This window comes from Spermophilus citellus, assembly GCF_964194105.1.
Source record: "Spermophilus citellus genome assembly, chromosome: 6".
In the NCBI taxonomy this organism is placed as follows: Eukaryota; Metazoa; Chordata; class Mammalia; order Rodentia; family Sciuridae; genus Spermophilus; species Spermophilus citellus.
In genome coordinates, this window is record NC_138187.1 from 139,292,020 (window position 1) to 139,314,329 (window position 22,310).

At 31.1% G+C, this 22,310-nt stretch overlaps 1 protein-coding gene across 1 annotated transcript in view; it reads right to left on the reverse strand.

Moving 5' to 3' along the window:
• Positions 1–3,051: 3,051 nt before the first annotated feature.
• Positions 3,052–22,310, reverse strand: part of CFH (complement factor H) — an 82,723-nt gene continuing 63,464 nt past the window's right edge. Inside the window, exons 15-22 of the mRNA XM_081297283.1 lie at positions 20,707–20,883; positions 15,531–15,713; positions 14,931–15,140; positions 14,065–14,238; positions 13,274–13,450; positions 11,989–12,165; positions 9,043–9,225; positions 3,052–4,805 (exon numbers count right to left, since the gene is read on the reverse strand). Coding sequence (XP_081153409.1) covers positions 4,597–4,805; positions 9,043–9,225; positions 11,989–12,165; positions 13,274–13,450; positions 14,065–14,238; positions 14,931–15,140; positions 15,531–15,713; positions 20,707–20,883 — 1,490 coding nt within the window. The 3' untranslated portion in view covers positions 3,052–4,596. The remainder of the gene's footprint in view (positions 4,806–9,042; positions 9,226–11,988; positions 12,166–13,273; positions 13,451–14,064; positions 14,239–14,930; positions 15,141–15,530; positions 15,714–20,706; positions 20,884–22,310) is intronic.

Genomic DNA, 22,310 nt, shown 5'->3' on the forward strand with positions numbered 1-22,310 from the left:
CACAGAATACATGCTAGGGCAGTGACTAATGAAATCATGTGAGCAGAGCTATCACAGACGGTTCTCATTATGGTAGTATAGAGGCAAGTTTGGGATAGGGACTGCTGCCCAAAACCCCAGAACTGTAGACCACATCAGTGCAACAGGGCTGAAGAGTGGGCTAAGCTCAACAAAACCACATGACTGTCAAGTTGAACTCCTTGGGGATTCCAATCTCCTTGCTGATTCCAATCAGCAAGACATGGAATTAAATAGACTACTTTGTAGCTTGAGGACTGAACTTGATGCCTGTTACTCCTTTCTTCTCGCCTATTTCTCCATTTTTTGGAAAGTAAATGTCTATCCTATATCAGTTTTCCCATTGTATTTTGGAAGGAGATGACTTGTTTTAGTTTCATAGGTTCACAGCTATAGAAAATTTGCCTTAGAATGATTTAGGCTTTGAGTCTCACCCTTATTCAATTTAAATGACTTTAGACTTGGAACTTTTGAGTTGATGCTGAAGGAAGTGAAAACTTTGAAACTATTGGGATGAAAAGAATGTTATTTTGTGTGTGAGAAAGACATGAATTTGGGGGCAAGCAGAGGATGCTAGGGTTACCCAATCGTAGGTATTCTATGATAGCAAATGAAAGTGGACTAAAACAGTAGATATTCTTGCCTTAGTTGTGATCTTAGAGGTAAAGTATTTAACTTCTAACCATTTAGTATGATACCAATTGTAGACTGCTAATGTAAGTTGAATATCCTAATTACAAATGCTTGGGACCACATTTTTGTTGTTGTTTTGAAGTACTTATATATACATAATGATACACTGGGGTGGGACCTGAGCCTAAACACAAAACTCATTTGGTTTTCATATTCACTACATAAATATTTTCCAAAAATAGTTATATGCACACTCCAAATAATTTTGTGCATGAGGCAAAGAATCATGATGTGGAATTTTCCAATTTGGTCATTATTATCTAGAAAGTTTCAGAAGTATTAGCATTTCAGATTTTGGATTTTTGGATTAGGATTATTCAACTTGTATATGGCCTTTATTGTCTTGGAATAACTCCTTCTATGCCAAATTTTTTGAGTGTTTTTATTATCAAATGATGTTGCTTTTTTCCCATCTATTGAATAATAATGATTTTAAAAGTTTGTTCTGTTAATGTAATGGATAATATTTAATGACTGGTATTTATTTAACCACCTTTGAGTCCCAGAAATAAATCACAGATGAGCGAGTCTTATGATCCCTTAAATGTGCTGTTGAATTCATCTTATATTGAGGAGTTTTGGATTTCTATTCACCAGGGATATTCATCAGGTGTATTGGGTTATAATTTTCTCATAGTATACTTGTGTGGCTTTTTTGTCAAGATAATGCTGGCCTCATAAATGAATTTGGAAGTGCTTACTGCTCATCAGTTTTTTGGGGAAGGACATGAAAAGGATTCATGTTATTTTTTTTTAAAGCTTTATAGTTATACAAGGGAGTTGGGTTCATCCAGTTCCTGGGCATAAAGTTATCAGGTCCTCGGCTTTTCTTTCATAAAAGAATTTTTAATAACTAATTCAAACTCCTTGTTTACCAGTCTGTTGGGATTTTGTATTTATGATTCAGTCCTGGTAGGTTGCAACTTTCTACAAAGATTCATTTCTTCTAGGTCATCCAAATTGCGGGTATAATTGTTCATACCAGAATTTGTAGTACATTTTGTATTTTTGTGATATTAGCTGTAATGTTTCTTCTTCATCTTGAAATTTATTTACTTCCATATTTGTCTAGCTAAACTTTTATCAATTTTGTTTATTTGTTAAAAAATCAACTTTTAGGTTTGTTGATGCTTAATAGTGTTTTCTGAGTATCTTCTTAATATTGTTTTTTTTTGTATATCTTTATTTCCTCCTTCTTAATATCTTTAATTTAGTTACTTCTTCATTTTCTAGTTCTTTGAGGTATATGTTTGAAGCTTTGTTATTTATTTGAGATCTAAATCATGTAGGCATTTATAGTAATATACTTATTTCCCTTACAAAATTCCTTTTCCGCACCTTATATGTTTTAGTATGCTGTGTTTTGATGTTTGTCTGTGAGTGTCATTTAATTTTTCTTTCAATTTTGTCATTGACCTATTAGAAGGTCAGGAGGATGTCATTCAAATTCTATATATTTGTGAATATAACAACATTCCCTGTTATTGATTTATAGTTTCATGCTTTTATTTGGCAAAGACACTTGATATAATTTCAGCATTCTTAAATATTTGAAATTTGTTTTGTGGCATAACATATGACCTATCCTGGAGAATGTTGTGTATGCTCTAAGAATAATGTGTATTCTGCTATTGTGTAGAATATTCTATGGATATCTGTTAGGTCTATTTGGTGTAACATACAGCTCAAGTACAAGGTTTTCTTATTGATTTTATGTCTGGATGACCTATCTATTGTATTAAAGATGGAGTATGGAAGCACCCAACTATTATTATTATTTTGCAATCTATTTCTCCTTAAGATCTCTTAACATTTGCTTTTTTATATTTAGGTTCTCCCATGTTGGAAAGAATGTGTGTGTGTGTGTATATAAAATGACCTTCTTTTATCTCTGTCTTACAGTGTTTGGCTGAATTCCTCTGTGAAATAGAAGTGTAAACACCACTACTGCCTTTTGGTTCTGTGGCATGGACTGTCTTTTTCCTTCCCTATTCTCTTCTATGTCCTGAATGTTTGTGTCCCCTAAATGTCACCGTTTCATTCGTAGTGACCACAGTGAGCATATTAGAAGATGAAGTCTTTTTAGGTGAATAGGTGATGGGGTTCCATCCTCAAGAGTAGAAACAGTGCCCTTACAAGGAAAGGCTAGAGCACTTCCTTGCCACTTCCACCTAGTGAGTTTCATCTAGTGAGAAGACGCCATTTGCAAAACAGAGAATAAGCCCCCTGGTGCCTTGATCTTGGACACCTCAAGAACTGTATGAAAGATATGTCTTTTAAAAATAAGCCACAATGAACAAATTATATTTGTTATAGTGGCACAATGGAACTGAGTTAAGTATATTCAGGTGTTAATATTAAACACAAGGATTACTTGCTTATTATAACCAATTTCATTGAAATTGAAAATCTGTCTCAACTCAATTTATCTAAATCAGGATCTTAAACAAGAGGAAAGCATTTAATATAAGCCTTATGATTTTATGCAATAAGAGGTAACAATTTATCACCTTAAAGTTTTGTATATTTTTATCTCTATTTTCATCCTAAGATTATAGCTTTTTAAAAATCAAAAATGTTTCTAGCCAAAGTGATTTTAACTAAATAGTGCTGTCTAAAATGTAAAGACATAAAATTACACTTCAAAATCTTGTTACTGAAATTTTAAAAACAGAAAAAAATTCTTGCAACAAAAACTCATTAAAGCATTATTTGACCTTGAGATCATTACCAATAAGGCCTTTATATTTCTCCACATTATCACCTTGCTTTTTAGGCATTATTGTCTTAAAACAACTTATTCTTAAAGTTCAACGCTGAGTATATTAAAGGTTGAAAAATTGTACAATATAATAAATGTTGATACTCCTCAACTTAGAATGGTGTTACATCCTGATTAACTCATGATAAATTAAAATTATTTTAAGTTGAACATGCATTTAATATACCAACCTATCATATATCATAGCTTAGCAGAACAGTACTCTGTAGTATAGTGATTGCTTACTTTGTTAATCACAATGCCAATTGGATGCGGTTAACTGCTGTTACCCAATACCATAAAAGTAGTCTATGATGTATTTCTAGTTGCAGAAAAAGATTAAAGTACAATTTCTACTGAATATATATCACTTTCATACTACTGTAAAGTAAAAAAAAATCAAAAATTTAGAGACTGTCTCATAATTTAGAGACTGTCTTTTTAAAGGAATTAAACAAGTTAATCGTCTTAACTCTAAGTATAAATATAGTTTTTACAGATTTTATTGCATTTTCTGCCAATCATTTTTCCATAGTTATATAGTAACAGTTATGATAGTTTTATAGTTATATATCCAATTAAACTTCTATTCCTCTTTATGATTTGTTTACATTGTTAAATGTACTAGATTCATATATTTTAGAAGCTCACATGTCATCTTTTTACATTTGCTTATGGATAAGTAATACTTAGTAATTGATTATATTTTTTACTAAAATAAGTCATGATTTAGTTTGGTTTTTAGATCTTTCTGAATTTTATAATTTTGAAGATGGAGAGTCTATCTTTTCATGCACTGTGAAACAGAGTCTCAGAGAGCCTCAAAAGTTATGTAGAAAACTTTCAGTTTGGAGAATGAGGGATACAGACAAGCATGGAAGTAATTGCATCTAATTTCTTGCATAGGTGTTTTATGAATAGGATGCATGGTACTTTGGTTCGCCAAATTTGAATGCAGTGCTTTTAAGATGTGGGGCTCTAGCCTCTCAGATTCTAAACACATTAGCAGGTATCAACACAAATTCTAATTTAAGAATAAAAATGAGTTAAACAATACTTTAAAATAAAATTGAAAACTAGATTAATAATAAAAATTCTGAATTTAAGTGCACATTTTAATGAGATTAAGAGTATCTATTCTTACAAACGGGATATTCCAGGTGACCATCAATACACCTTGTACGAAATGATTGAGGTTGAGTTGATGGAGAATATCCATATTTACACACAAATTCAACTGTGTCCCCTGATGAAGAATAAAGCTTTTGATGTTCTTTCCATCTTAAGGTTATGTGATATCTTTCCATGATTTCTTCTGATATTACACATGCATCTAAAAGAAATAAATGAGTATAATATATTAAGTTAGATATGAGTCTTTTACCAAGACTTTGGAGTTTTCAAGTAGAATGTTTTTAATATTTCAGAAATTCTTCTTGAAAACTCTTCCTGAACAAATTCTGTGTGAATACCAGATAGATTAAAATAAAGTTAAAGTAGTAAATGATGTAAGAATTAGGTGGTTAATGTGTGATAATTATATTTTATTACCAATTCTTAAGATCATTTATCATATTAAGAGCTTGGCATTTAGAGTGTAAAACCATTATGGCATTATGGCTGATTTTGTTTTTCTTTTTTGGACCGGGAGATTGAAACCAGGGGCACTTTATCCCTGAACTACATCCACATTCCTTTCTTTTATTATTATTGTTAGACAAGGTCTCATTAAATTATTGAGACTTGCCTTCAAACAGTGATCGTCCTGCCTCAGGATCCCATGTTTCTGGGATTACAAGAGTACACTATCATGACTGGCTGGTTTTTCTTTAATTAAAATATTGGTCAAAAGCCTAGGGATATAGCTCAGTTGGTAGAGTTCTTGCCTAACATGCACAAGCCCTGGGTTCCATCTCCAACCTCACAAAAAAAAAAAAAAAAGAAAGAAAAAAAATATTGGTCAAATGCTACAAATTTTCATTTATATAATGTATAAGATAGAGAGGGTGTCACATACATAAGCAGTATAAAAGACTAATGAAACTTTTGGGAGTCACCCTGGCTCCAAAGACTAACTTCCCCATCCCCCAAGAAGAGCCATACAATGGTGAGCCGTGCTGGCTCACATGATCCTTACCCACTAATCAGACTTAGCCCTGCTGGCTCACATGATCCTTATCCACCAATTAGACTAGCCCTGCTGGCTCACATGATCCTTACCCACCAATCAGACTAGCCTGCTGGCTCACATGATCCTTACCCACCAATCAGAAAGCACCCAATGCCAACTGTCAAACCCTTCAACCTTTAAACTGTCATAATTGTCAAACCACCCCCGGCTCTATAAATATGCAGAGCTGTTCCTCAATAAACGGACATTTTCTCTGAGGACAAGCCTTGTTCGTTCTTTCAGAAACAATAAGTTGGTTATCATAAAAGGTAAGAACAATGAACATACCTTTAATAAGACTAACCAAGAAAAAGAGATGACTCAAACAAAATAAGAGATGGAAAAAAAAGACATTACAACCAATACCTCAGAAATACAAAGAGTCATTAGGGATTATTATGAGAAAATGTATGCCAACAAATTAGAAAACCCAGAAGAAATTTATAAATGTTTTGACACATAGATTCTGCCAAAATTAAACCATGAAAACATATAAGCCAGAAGAGATCAGTAATGAGTAATGAGATTGAATCAGTAATAAAAAGTTGAGGAAAGCCCATGACTAGATGCTTTTACTGATTAATTTTTTTGAAATCTTTAAAGAAGAACTAATTCCATTTCTTTTAAATTTGTTGCGAAGATTTGAAAGAGAATCATTCCCAGCCCATTCCTTGAGGCTAGCATTACCCTGGTACCATAGCAACAAGAACACAAGATAAAAGGAACTGTAGACTAATAACCTGATGGACATAGATGTAAAATTTCTCAATAAAATATGAGTAAATCTGAATGTGATTCAACAGAGAATCATAAAAATTATTCACCATAATCAAATTGGTTCCATCCCAGAAATGCAAGGTTGGTTCAACATATTCAGTTCAATAAACATAATACATCCCATTAACAGAATTAAGGATAAAAATCATGTGATTAATAGATATAGAAAATGCATTTGAATAATTTCAATATCACTTCCTGATAAAAGTCCTGAGCAAATAAGGTTTGGGAAGATCATACCTCAGCATCATAAAGACCATACCAGACATAGCCATAGGCAATATACTGAAATGAGAAAAGTTGAAAACATTTCCTCTAATATCAGGAACAAGGGTATCTATTCTCTCTGCTCTTATTCAGTATAGTACCAGAAATTTTAGTCAGAACAGCGAAATAAGAGAAATAAAGGGCATACAAATTGAAAGGAGAGAAATCAAATTATTTGTGTCTGCAGATGATATGTTTAAATATATATATATATATTAAAAAAAACAAAGATTCCACCAAAAGACTATTAGAATGGATAAAGTCATTAAGGTAGCAAGATACAAATCAATATACAAAAATCAGTGAGATTTTTATACACCAATAATGATGTGCTGAGAACCAAATAATAAAAACAATCTCATTCACTAATCTTTACAACAGCAAACAAAACAGCAAAGAACAAAAGACATCTACCACACACTGATTAAAGAAATTGAAGAAGATACAAAATAAATAAGAAACTTTCCATGCTCATGGATCAGAAGAATTAGTGCTGGTAATAATACCTTAAGCATATATTCCTTCAGCAATAATACCTTAAGCAATTTACAGATTAAAAGCCATTCCCATTAAAATATGAAAGATATTCCTCACAGAACTAGAGAAGAAAATTCTAAAATTCATATGGAAGCACGAAAGACCCTGAAGAGCTAATAAAATCTTGAGAAAAAAATAAATACACAAAGGCTGTAAGCATCACAATAACTTATTTCAAGACATACTACAGTACCATAGCAACCAAAACAGCATAGTATTTGCATAAGAATAGATACAATGACCAATGCTACAGAATAGAGACTCTCCTTTTCTCTCTCTCTCTGTCTCTCTCTCTCTCTCTTTTTCTCTCTGTATGTGTGTGTATATACATATATATGTGTATTTATAGATAGATATAGATATATCCATTTATCTATATCTGCTGATTCTTAACAAAGTTTCCAAAAAATTTTCCAAAAAAGAAAACATTGGGTAAAGGACCACCTCTTCAATAAATGATGCTAAAAATGGATATCCACACACAGATGATTGAATCTTGATTCCTCTTTCCATGTACAAAATTAAATTCAAAATGCACACAGGCTTAAATGTAAAACTTGAAAACTCTAAAACTACTAGGAGAAAATATGGAGAAATAAGAAACTGGTTCAAGCAACAATTTTCTGGATAGAACCACAAAAGCACAAGAAACAAAAGCAAAAATTGACAAAGTTGATATATTAAATTGAAAAACCTTCTGCACAGCTAAAGAAACAGTCAACAGAATGAGACAAGCCATGGAATGGGAAAAAGACTTGCCAGCTATGCATCTCACAAAGGGTTAATACCTAGAATGTATAATGACCTCAAAAAAACTAAAAACAAGCAATCCAATTAAACATTGGACAAATGATTTGTGAATAGACATATCTCAAAGAAGTACAAACAGTCAAAAATACATGAAAAAAAAAAAAACCCACTCAATATCATTAGCCATCAGGGAAATGAAGATGAAAACTACAATGAGACACCATATCGCTCCAGTTAGAAAGTCTATTATTAACAATAAACCCTAAAATTAATAAATGTTAGGATGTGAGAGAAAAAGAACACTTATACTCTCTTGGTGGGAATTTAAATTGGTACAATCATTATAGAGAGCAGAAGTTTTCTCAAAAAACTTAAATTAGATATGCTCTATGACCCAGCTATCCTCCTTCTGGGTACATATCCACAGGAAAAGAAATCAGCATACCAAAGGGATATCTGCATGCCCATGCAGTGTTACTCACAGTAGCTAAGATACTGAATGAGAACTATATTTATCAATAGATAAGGAGATAAAGACAATGTAGTATATTTACACAAGGGAATATTATTCAGCTACAAAGAAGAATTGGCTCTTGACATTTACAGCAAAATGGATAGAACTGGAGGACATTATGTTAAGCAAAATAGGCCAGACACAAAAAGATAAGACCCATATATTCTCTCTCATATGTGGAATATTAAAAAGGGTGACCTCAATGTAGAATGGTGACCAATAGAGTTTGAGAAGGGATATAGGGTGGGTAAATAGAGGTTGGATATGATCATGCTGAGTGTATGCATATATAGAAATATCACACTGTCCCCCATTAATAAGGGCAATTATTACATGCTAATAAAAATTTAAAAATATATATAATTGTATTTATTAATTATTTTAAAATAAAAATAACTTATTAATCTTTATTTCCTCACACATGAATATTTGGTAGAGAAGCATTTCACAGAATATTTCTTTTTTAATATGTGAATTATTGCTATTTTACACAGAAAAGTATCATACTCAAGGTGCTGATTTTCCCAGGTCCCATGAGATTACTGAAGTACTTACGTAAGCATTTTGGCGGGTTTGACCACTTTCCATTTCTACATGTTACTGTCTTTCTACCCTCAAGTTGATATAAGGATTGGCACTGATATTCAACTGATGAACCCGTAGGATATACTGGTAATGGAAATGAAGTGAGGTCTCCATTGTCAATAGGTGGAGGAGGCCCACATTTTCCTGAGGAATCTGGAAAAATATCATTTCATTTATGAGAGAACAAATCAAAATACAGGATAAAATTAAAGCCAGCACAAACATCACTCTAGATAGCATCAAGATTTCATGATTTCTGGTAACAAATGATTGCTCACAGAAATCTTAATCATAGAAAATGAGAGTTACATTTTAAGCTCTTCTTTTCATCTCACTGAAGGCGCATATAAACCATCAACAAATGTGTCTGCTTTATAGTGATTCAATACTAAAAAATGTGTCAATATATAAATGCTGAACAGGTAGATAGCGAGGACAAACTAAGAAAGTTTCTTATTATATATGACATTACGCAGTATTTATTGTGTCCCTTCTGACTTCTTTTTAATTTTCCTTTTATTACAAAAGAAACAAAAACTCCTTGAAAAAAGTTCAAAGGAAGTAATTTGTAGAAAACAATAGGGAAATATTGTCTTCCTAATCTGGATAAGATGAGTAAAAAATCATTGTCACTATTCCTTTTTTTCAGGTTTTGTATGTTGGGGTTTTTTAAAAAATATTGATATGCTATATATGACAGCATAATACATTACAATTCATATGACACATATAGAGAATAATTTTTCATATCTCTATATACAAAGTAGAGTCACACCATTCTTGTCTTCATACATGTACTTAGGGTAATAATGTCCATCTCTTTCCACTGTCTTTTCTATCCCCAAGACCCCTCCCTTCCCCTTTTGCTAAGCATTATTTATAATCTTGGACATAATAAATTTTAAATGCCAATATAAGAAGACTCTAGAAGGTACAGAGAATTCACTCTGGCTAGGAACTTCAGGACTCAAGGAATGGCAAACAGGTTGCTATATGAGTTCACTTTGGGGTTCCTGTGTGTTCTAGATGGAGCACTGGAGAAGGCTGGTAATCTCAGAAATGATATCAGGTAGAGATAAATAAGGAAAAGCTCATGCAGAGTCTCATCCCTTTAACCTAAGAACAAGGAAGGGCGTGGCCTTGCAAGTCTAAGAGATCTTTAAAACAATACATGACCTAATCTAGAGAAAATAATAAAAACATCATAAGGCACTGATGACCACAGAACACCCACATATAGGGGTGGCAGAAGAGATCCTGTATGTCTGTAGAGGCTGAATGAGAAACCTGGACTTAAATCCAGCATGGTGTAATGGAGAACCACTGAACAGGAAATTTAAATTAAATGGGGGAGTCTGAAATGTAATACCTAAAATATCAAGTGTAAAATTAAAAATTACTCGTCATATTAAGGATCAGAAACATTAACAAACAAAAAAGATAATAAAAGAGAATACTGATGTGATAAAGATATTGATAGTCAATGTTTCTTAAAAGCTCAGTAGGGTTTAGAACAGATAAATATAACAAATTAAAAACAAAATGTCTCACTGTACAGACTGAACAGTTTGAGGATGACAGAAGGATAAATCCATGCACTTCAAGATATAACAACATAAATTATCCAGTGTGAAAATAGACTGAAAAAATCAATCAATGAATCAATGAAACTTCAGAGACCTTTAGAGGAAAAAAATGTTGGAGAAAGAAGGAAGAAAGGATAATTGAGTTATCAAACAAATGAATAAACTAAGGAGGAAAAAGTCTATTATATTATATATTCTTCCTTTTAGCAATTACAGTATAATTTTCTCGATCCTGTAATTGCTAAAAGGAAGAATATATAATATAATAGACTTTTTCCTCCTCAGTTTGTTTATTTATGTTTATTTATGTTTGATGTTTGAAAGAAAATTATATCATTTGGTAACAATGTTCACTGTATGAACAGGAAATACTAAAGGGTAAATGGATTTAAATGGAAGCAAGATTCTCATGTTTTGATCGAAAATGTCATTACTAGTAGAGTGGTAAGTTGCAAATATATTATGTATATATTGTAATTCCTAAAGCAACATTTTTAAAAAGAAAGGTAGTGGGGGAAGCTATCATAGAGATACACTCAAAACCAGGAAGATAAATCAAAATGAAATTCTTTGAAACTGTTCCCTGAAAATAATGGAAGAGATCAGAAACAAGAATGAGAAATAGAGAAAATAAACAAATAAAACAAGAAACAAAAAGCCCAATATTTATTTTAAATATAAATGATCTAAATATACTAGAGGAAAGAGCAAGTAGGGCAAGATAGATACATAAAGGAGACCTAATTCTGTGGTTTACATAAAACTGACTTCACCATTAGCGAAAGGTAGAATCAAAGTAAAGTGAGAGAAAATGAATTAGGAAAAATTAATTTTTAAAAATAGAAATGGATGATATAATATCTCCATTATTCATTTCCTGAATTCTAAATATTAGAATGCTGATGACCTAATATCCAAACATTTTTATAAATATAGTGATTCCCTGGCTGGCCTCAGTCACATATTTTCAAATATACTCTATACACTGAAGATGCCCAAATGTATATTTATATTCTATGATCAGTCTTCAATGACCTATTTTCTGTTTCTCAAAGTAGATATCTCCTGGAGTTGTCAAAATGTACTGAGTGTCTTAACGTGATGAGGAATTTTCTCAGATTGTAACTGTTCTATTAATCTGGTTAAATGTGTTTTGAAAAAAATACACCATATTTCTTAATTCATTTTGCCAGAAAATAAATCTTTAGCAATGTCATATTATTTGCATTTCAAAAATATAATCCCTAAGAATGACCTGGTTTTATTTTTATCAACATATTTTACTCACATTATGTCCTCAAGCAAAGAAAAATTAGAAAATATGATCTACCTTTGCACTGAGGTGGCTCTGTCCAAGTTCCATTTAGACACATCACTTCTACTTCCCCAAATATTTCAAAAGGTTTGATACATTCATAACGTACTCTCTCACCAGATGGATACTTAAGCATCTGGTTTGATATTATATTAGCATTTTCCACTTTGGGTGGATTCACACAGGAAATATCTGAATAGAAAGAAAAGAAAGTATCTCCACCTAGTGTTCATTTTGAGTAGCTAAACAATGAATAAGATTCTGAATACATTTTAAGTAGGATTGAAGATTAATAGATACTTTGTCATGAAGAACTTTTCTGATTTTAATAAATTCACATGTAATACAAGGAAAAGAAGATACAGCAATATTTTTTTGTCAGAGCTAAACTTTCATGCCTTTAAATCTCTTCGTATCCTTCACTAGAACACTGATAGATATTTTATCCCCTTAAAAGCCACTGAGAATGAAATATTTCCCGTTGGGTTAAGCACAACAAATATTACAAAGTCCATAAGTGCAACATGAACTTTAAAATTCAACAAAAAATAAGAGTAACAAGATTATATAGCATCACTCTTTGGCATACAATTATCTTGCTCTTTAATTAACATTTTAGCCTCTTAAAGTAAAAACTGAAAGATGCATCTCTTTAGAGAATAAGTCAAGAATTAAGAACATACTTTGAAGAATAATTTGTTATTCTTAAAACACAGTTTAAAGATGTTATGTACAACTATAATGCACCAATAAAAACAAAAAAATAGTTAAGTAAATCTTTAAAAAGAGGAAGATTATCAGTTAAAAACTAAAGATGTGAAAATGTAACAGAAAAGTACACCTATATTTATAGAAACATAGCTTTTTAAATTTATTTATAAGTGCTTTTGGATACTATGATAAACTATGTGTAATTCCTCAGAGAGTTTTAGGTGCATGGTTAGTAATAACAGACTATAGCAATAGTTCCCAAATTGAGGAGTATGTAAAATCCTTTGGGGAACTTGATGAATAATTTCAAGTCATATCTCAAGATTATTTTTTCCAGTAGGCCTAAGATGAGCTCAGGAATTTTCATTTGAATTCATAAAAATCTGTTCAAAAATTTGATGCTGCTCGTCCTGAGAACCATTGAACTGTGAGATTAACCACTATATATTTAATTCCAACCTTTTATTTCTAATCTTAAACTTACTTTGTCTTGGCCTGAAAATTAATCTATACTCATTTTTAAGAATGGTATAGAAAATTTAATATTTCATAAGACACTATTCATAAATTTATAATGCCATCAACGTACCTTTGCACATTGGCTTTCCTATCCATTTGCCATTAATACATGTTATAGTATTGGACCCATCCACTTGGTAAAATTTTGGACATCTGTAAGTCACTTGATCTCCTGACTTATATGATTCTTTCCTCTCTCCTAAAAGCATGGCATCATCAAAGTTGGGTAAATTAAAACAATCTGTTCCTGAAATAAAAAAAAATATGTATTTGTTCACTAAATTATAAAATATGTAATATTTGTAATATTTAATAGTAATATTCTAAAATAATACTTAGCTACCTATAGAACCAATGAATAATGCATAATATACTTCTGACACCTTGGCAAAATATGATGTTTTGACTTCAATTGAACTCTTATAAATTTATCAAATGTATAAATAGGAATAATGCTTGAAGATATTAGTAGTTCTAATGCATTAGATCAGATTTTTATATTCAAATTATTTTTTTCCACACTTGCCACATGTATTATGTATTTCTACTTTTGGCTTCTGAAAATGTGAATTACTTACAATAATTATTTCAAAGTTTTATGAAATATGTATTTTGTAGTGAGATTAGTGATGAACTGGAGCATGAGATGGATGAGTAGGGGCCAGTTTCTCTAGGAACAGAGAGAGATAAGAATTCTGAGAATGGACATTAGAGGATGCTAAATGTTCACACAAAATGATGTGAAAGTGAAATCAGGTACCTTGTAAAATTCTAGAATTACAGCTTACTTTCTTATTTGTACCACTTCTACTTTGAATGAGGGAATCTATCACACATATTATAAAATTAAATACACTGTACTTATGCATTCTGGTGGGGAAGACCATTTTCCTCCTAAACATTTTATAAATGCAGGTCCATCAATCCCAAAACCTTCAGAACAATTATAAATAATTTCTTGTCCATATGGGTAACTGTCTAACTCATGAGACACAACACCATTAGGAATGGAAGGTGGAGGTTCACAAGGAAGTCCTAAAAAATAAAATAATGAAAGAATGAATCCATGTTTTACAACTCAGAAATTCAATTTTATAGGTCAATTTTGATATTTCACAGTTTTTGAAAATAAATAATAATAAATAAGCTATTATAAAGTCACAGAGAATGTGCATAAAGGCTTCTTAAGTCCACCTTTCTCATGTAAAACTCAAACTGTAAAAACATGAGCAAGAAATTGAAATAAAAATGTTGATGCTTTTAAGAGATAACCAGAGCTTCTCTAATCAACCATGAGTGAAAAACAGAAACATACTCAGAATTAATAACACTGAATAAATTGATGAGATGAATTTACCAAGTATTGTAAGACATCAGAAGGAACACTTTAAGAAAAACAATTTTAAAATATTTAAAATCTTGTTTGCAAAGCAAACACTACAAGTTACATAAATTTAAATTCACTACATGTTATATTCTTTTAAAAAGAAATGCCAAATTAAAAAGTGACTCTATAATGAACCAATAAAATTAATAAAATAGGATTGATTCAATAATGCAATAGTATTTTAATCGTAAAGTATTTAAATGATTAAATACATATGATAATCTATATTATTCTATACCCTGACTTTGACAAAAGCATATTATATTCAATTATTTGTACTCTCAATTATTTAAGTATTTGTATTCTCAAATCAGAATTCGAGTTTTCATGCAGTCCTCACCTACACACTGAGGTGGAGGACTCCATTTGCCCATGTAGCATGTTATCTCATCCTCCTCAGAGGTTGTGAAACCATCTTCACAACTATAATTCAGTTTAGTGCCATGTGCATACTGTCTGGATTCAATTGCTTCTTTCCTTTCTTCTGAAGATCTAGATGGACTAATTCTTCCATGGTCTATGTCAGGTGGTTGAGAACATGAAAGTTTTTCTGTATGAAAAACAGAAATCAAAGGGTCAGACATAAATAAAACGTTTCAATTAAAACTGAAATCAAATACTATTTAAGCCTGTCATCAAAACATCTATGCTATCCTCTTGCCCAATATCTCCCTTGATTTGTGTCTATTTTATTATATGAAAAATATTCATAAATAGGAATTTATCTGCTAGTTAATTAATATCCCAAAGTGTTGTCCAATTTTGTTGACAGAAATGAAAGATGGTGACTGGTTTATGAACCTAGATCATAACTTACAGTTTTAGGATCAAGTGTAATAGAGAAATAGAAAAGGTACTCATCTTTTTCATTTACATAAAGCAGAGGGGATTATTGACTTCAATTGAAAGCATGTTATAAAGCAAATTGCACAGTACTGACCAACACAGCGTGGTATTGACTGCCATCTTCCATTTTTGCACACAATTTCTTCTGCTTCCTTAATCAGATAATTTTCTTTGCAAAGAACAGATACTTTTTCTCCATCTTGATATTTCACTGTGGTTTTCATATCTTCAGCATTGGGAATCTGAGGTGGAGGTGGGCAGAAGTTTATCTCCACTTCTAGAAAATATTAAAATTAGATTTCTTGAATAAAAAATAATAATTTACATATATTAAAATACTTTTCAAAAAATAGAAAATTCAATAACTATGTATCACAAAATGATGATGTAATTATGTTCCATATTTATATATGTTATACTTTTCAATTTGGATGGCAGTTTAATATTACCTATTTTGATGGTCCTCCCATTTCTTCTTTTTTAAGCAAACTTCTTTATTTACGAGAAACTTATTATTTGTAATCTTTAGATAATCATAACTGATTAATACATTTTTAATCACAAGTATTAAATAAAGTATGCGATGAAGGTGTTTTTAGAAATATACATGAACAAATGTATCGGGACTATAATAAAACCCTTTTGAAATCTACCAACAGAAGCTGATTAACTAGAGTAAAAATTTGCAGTCAGTTAACAATCAATTTGTATTGCTTCTAGATCATTAACCATAATTATAAATAATTTACAGTGTGCCATTTGAAGTTTCAACCCTCCTGAACTTACCATTTAGAAGCACACTCACATTGCCTAGAGGTATATAAATTGAGGGTATATACCCAGTTTAATGACTACACAGTTTAACTGTAGTTACACAATTAGTAGGGTATAAAATACCCCTCTGCAAACTTATATCTCAGTTCCCATAAAGCTAAATTCCTCAGATGTATCTTGATGGTTTATAATGTGAAGATGAACTATGTCCCTTTTGACTGGGGGAGGGCTCTGGATGAATCTGAAAGCAATTGGACCTCTGATTTCTTGAGCTTGCTTTCACCTATTTTACTGTATTTTTAGTTCATTAAAAGCCTTATGCAAGTGTACACTGGGAAATACTGTAAATCTTTTCAAATGTGTGTTATGCTGTTAATAGCTCCTGGAAATATTTTACTAAATAAACTTGATTCATGATTATTATTTACTCCAAGTTTTCTGTTTTTGTTTAAGGCAATATAATCACATTTTATCAATAATGTTTTCTAATTTCTATTCTTAAATATTTTGACATATTTCTCAATGTTTTCATTATATAATTTTCATAAATTTAATTTCCTCAATTATTAATAATGTTTAATTATTCTTCCTATTTTCCTTAAGTATGTTCTTTTTTGGCTTCTAGATTGTTTTATATATTGCTTTTATTTTGTTCTTTGTTTTCTAATGTATGTTTTAATGCTATAAGTATCTCTGCATTAAATCTGTTCCATAGATTTCAGTTTGTACTGCAATTACTGTCATTTAATTTACAGTAATTTTTAGTAGTAAGCAATTGATAATGAAGTTGTTTGTTTGTTTTCCTATTTTCCAAATTTGCAAGATGAGCATTCAAGATATCTAGTTAGCACTTTCATTACTTTAATTTTTACTTTTAGTTTAGAGAAAATACTTTAGGAAGTTGATTATTTAAAATTCATCTAGATTTCCTTTATCACACAGATATGATTAGTTTTTTAATGACCTGGCTACCTTAAAAGTAGAGAGTATATACCTTAGGATAAGTGTTTAACTTGCAAATAAATATTTTATAACTATAAAAGGGTTACTTCACAAGTCCAAACACATGTTGAATATATGTCTAAAAATATCAAAATACCTAAAAAATAGACAGAACTAAAGAAGAAAAAGGCAAATCCCTAATCCTACATATCAATATTGACACCATTCATGATATGACTTACTGAAAAAATAGGTAAAGTTTTGAAACAATATGGATAAATTTGAAAACCACTATTCACTTTAACCTTATATTACAACTAGAATATATGCATATTTTAAAAAAATATTTATTTTTTAGTTGTAGTTGAACACAATATGTTTATTTTATTTATTTATTTTTATGTGATGCTGAGCATCGAACCCAGTACCTCACACACAAGTGCTCTACTGCTGAGCCACAACCCCAGTCCCATATATGCATATTTTTATGTGAAAATGGAGCTATAAATAAAATAGAGAACATAGTCAAATTTTTTTTAAAAACATCATAGTATTGAAATATTGCATAGTTTCCTGAGAACAGAATTAGATAACTACACAGTCTGGTAAGAATAAGTTATCTACAGAAAATAAATATTTGGAAATGAAAGAGCACACTTCAAAATAATAATTGTTGAGCTAAAGGACAAGTCACAAGGAAAATCAGAATATATATCAAAGGGAATACAAATTAAATATAAATTATATATAGTATATATACATAATTTGAGTTTATAAATAAATACATTTTAAATAAATATACATTTATTTATAAAATACATAGTTAGATATTCATATACATATTTATATATCTAAACTGTGGGACATAGCTAGGGCAGGTCTTTAAAAAGTGGAAATTTGAAGATTTTATTTCAAATGTATGATGATTTCAATTCACACACTAATTTCTAACTTAAAATGGTAGCAGTGGGCTAGGGATATAGCCCAGTCATGGAATGCTTGCCTAGTGATGGAGGTGCAAGGCCCTGGATTATATCCCCCATACCATGCACAGAAAAAAATGAATAAAATAAAGGTGAATGGTAATAATAAAATTAAACTCAAAGTCTTTAGAAGGAAGAAAACAATAAAGTTAAACAGAAAATTGACAAAATTAAAAAGTGAGGAGAGAAAGTTAGCAAAGCTAACTAACCTAAAGCTAAAGTTGAAACTTTAAAAATCTAAATCTGAATGAGAGAAAATAGAAAAAATAGGGTGTTAAAGTTGGTTACTAAAACTATTAATAAAATTGGGAAAAAAACTGTTATGATTTGGCCCCAAACTTCCTATGTTGATGCAGAAATATTCAGAGGTGAAATGATATGTGACAGCTCTATCCTAATCAAACCATTCCAGTTTGAGTGGACTAAATGGTAACTGTAGAAAGGTGGGAGAGGTGGGTCACTAGAAATATACCCTAAAAGGATGTTCACCATCCCTGTGGCTCCCTACTCTTTGCTTCCAAACTATCATGAATTAGCAATTCTCCTCTGCTATGATACCCTGCCTCATCTCAGGCTCAGAGCAATGGATTTGGCCAACCATGAACTGAACCTCTGAAACTGTGAGCCCGAAATAAACTTTTCCTCCCTAAGCTGTTCTCAGGTATTTTCATCACAGCAATGAAAAGCTGACTAACAGAAAAATGATAAAGAATCATGATAGAGGACAACATATCAAGAATGTAACAAAGGAGTGACGGATCAGGAATCCTCAAACCTCCTTTTCCCCATAGACACACTGGTCAACAATACATGAACCAATTCCCTTTAAGAGAAATCTACAAAGTGGTTGAAAGGTTCTTAATGCCAGATGAGCCCTAAAAAATGCATCAAAGCCAGTAGGAAAATTCATGTCTTTCCATATCTTCTCCCCCAGCACAGAGCTACACAATTGATAATAAAGTCCAGTTTCCAGACTTTTATTGGGCAAAGAAAGGAAGAGTGGAGCTTGTGTCAAATGCTCTGAATTTTCTGAAATTTTGTGTCAATTGTCTCAAAGCCTTGATTCGATGGAATATACTTCAAATGCCCTAAAACATGCCTCCAGTGATGTGCGTCCTCCAGTCATATCTTACCTGTTTTTAGTCACCTGCCTATATAAATTATTTTTAAGCTGGAAGTACAGTACAGTACTTTTAGTCAGTAGTTTTTTCATATTAATAATCCATCAAATGGATTAATCCACTGATAAGGTTACAGCTCTCATTGCCTAATCATATCACCTTGAACATTCCTGCATTTCACACACATGAGTTTTTTGGGGGGACAACTTATCTAAAACATAAAAATAACCAATAAGCCAAAGAAGAAATCAAAATAAAATTTAGATAGTATATTGAGACACACGGAAATGAAAATATAACTTGCCCAAACATAGAATTCATCACAGTAGAACTGAGAATTACATCACATCATGTACGAGTAGAGTTTTTCCTCAAGAATGAAAGATTTAAAGGCTGCAGTTGTGGCTCAGAGGCAGAGCACTCGCCTAGCATACATGAGGCACTGGGTTCAATCCTCAGCACCACATAAAAATAAAATATGTGTCCATATACAACTAAAAGCATAAATGTTTTTTAAAAAGAATGAAAGGTTTAAGATTTTTTTATATGTATGTGTGCACACAAACATGTAAAATTCACTGTATTATCAATAAAGAAAATGTATTTAGCATTTATTCAACACCCCCCAATGATCAAAATTTCTCAGCTAACTAAGAACAGAAAGAAACCCCCTCAATTTGATAAACAGCACCTATGGAAATCCCAAAATAACATGATACTTATGGTAAAATATTGAATGAACAGTGATGAAATAAATCAATACCTTCATAGTAAATTGACTCTTTTTCATACATATTGCTTGAACAACTGGCTATCCATACAGAGAAAAAAAACAACAACTGCTACTTAATCTTGTACTCAAAATTAATATAAGGTGATAAAACTAAATTCTAATACTATAAAGCTATAAAGCTTCAGGAAGAAAATGTGAAAGAACATGTGTACTTCACTGCATGTAAATTGTTTCCTTTTAAAAAATTATCTCAACATACATTATATATAATCAGAGATATGATAAATTATGATATAATTGTGTATTAAGAATTGTAATGCAAACATAAATAAATAAATACATATTACCAAAATAAAAAAGAAAAAGAAAATTATCAAGTTAAAATATATGCCTTACATTTCTTTTTTTTAATTGGTATGGCCATACTTCCTATATATTGGTATGGCAGACTGTCAAAACTATTGAACCTAGTCCTTATAATTATAGAGAAAAAGATATAAAAATCTGAAAGACTAGAATGCTCTTTGCTATTCAATTGGAATTGAAAGTGTCAGAACAACCCAGAATTTTCAAGGCAGATAGAAACAAAAATTACCTTCCAACTTCAAAAGAAATTATATCAACACATAGCTAAATTTTTAAAAAACACAAAATACTACTTCTATAAGTGAGGAAAAATATAATAAATTTTAGAAAACATTGTAAACAAGAACTTACTTGTGCAGGTTGGTTCAGGGTTCCATCGTCCATTGACACAGATTGAATGTTTCTGCTCCAACTTTCCCCTACATGGGTAACTGAAGTTAAAATTATGATCATATTCATTTTTATCTGATTGATTTGCTTCATTTGCAGTTAGTCTTGGTGCTTGACACTTCTCAAGTTGATCTGTTGCTATAAAATGAAAATATTTCCATGAAAAGACCAATTATAAGAATCAAGTCAATATAGAGTAGCTGTACAGTCAATGTCAAATGAAATTTTGATTTGTGCCTTTAAATTCTATCAACCAAATTATTCCTGGTCACCACTGCATGAGATGAGCCTTTATGTCCTATCTTTGAACTATTATAGAGAATACCTGTCATAAAGATATTTTGTACTTTGGTAACTGAAAGAGCACAAGAGACTCATTTTCTCAGAAGATTTGCATACTAAGTAGTTATCAAAGAACTAAATTTGGAAAAAAAATTTTAAAACACTAGATTTTGTCCCATATTTGAAATCTGTGCAAAAGATTCATATTCATTTGTTTTCCTAATTGCAACCACCACTATATTATCTATAATCTAGAATCCTTAAATATTAAAATAAAAACATCATCTATGGAAATATAACAAGTTGTTCATTTAAACATATTTTTGAGAGTAATAACATAATATAATAAAATCTATCGAAAATATATTTTATAGGACATGAATAGTTAAGCAGATTTGTTATATGATCCAAGAGAGAGAGGAAATACTTGGAATAAGAAATTGTGTGCTTTCATTAGAAGTGTAGCTTGGTGGTAGAGGCTTGCCTATCATTTCCAGGCTCTAAGTTCAATGCCTACATCATAAAAAGAAAAAGTAAAAAAGAAATCAGGTGCTTTAAAATCATAATCTCTCTTTTTCCATTCTTAGAGTCTTTAAGAAACTATTATGTATACCAGATCATACTATAATCAAATAATATTATAATACCATAACAACAAAATTTTGCTGACTCTGTTATGACTTCAATAAGTACTACAGAAGCTTTCAATGTACCATATATTTCAATAACTCAGGAAAGATGAGAGTTCTTTTTGAAAATGATAAAATGTCTGTATTGGTCTCTGTAAATATTTGTTATTAACAATTTGAAAAGCAGAGTCAAGTGAGGATAAACAGAGCAAAGAAAAATCAGTAACTACCAAAGCACAGTAAGTTTGTAAACCAATCTTTAAAAACAAAACAATGAAATGGGAAATTTAAAAGTACATGAGGGTACTTGAGAATTAGTCTCATCCTTGGGGCTGGTCCACATTGTTGAGAAAGGAAAAACAAGAGGTAGAAACTAAAGGAAGATCTTTGGTCAAGGGAAACTGTTTGTGCCCTGGATTTGATCAGTTTCTGAAAGGATTTCTTTGGTTTTGGGAGTAAATAAATATATTGAGAAGCATGAAAAGCTAGAGTGGTGGAAAGTACAAAATGAATAATGAAAGGGTAGAATTATAGACCAAACTATAAGAGCTGGAAGGACTTATATGAAGCAGACTATAGGCAGTAAGCAGAAGATGACTCACAGGATGAAAAACTCTGAGATCAAAAGAAATAATAATTGTAGCACAACTTTGA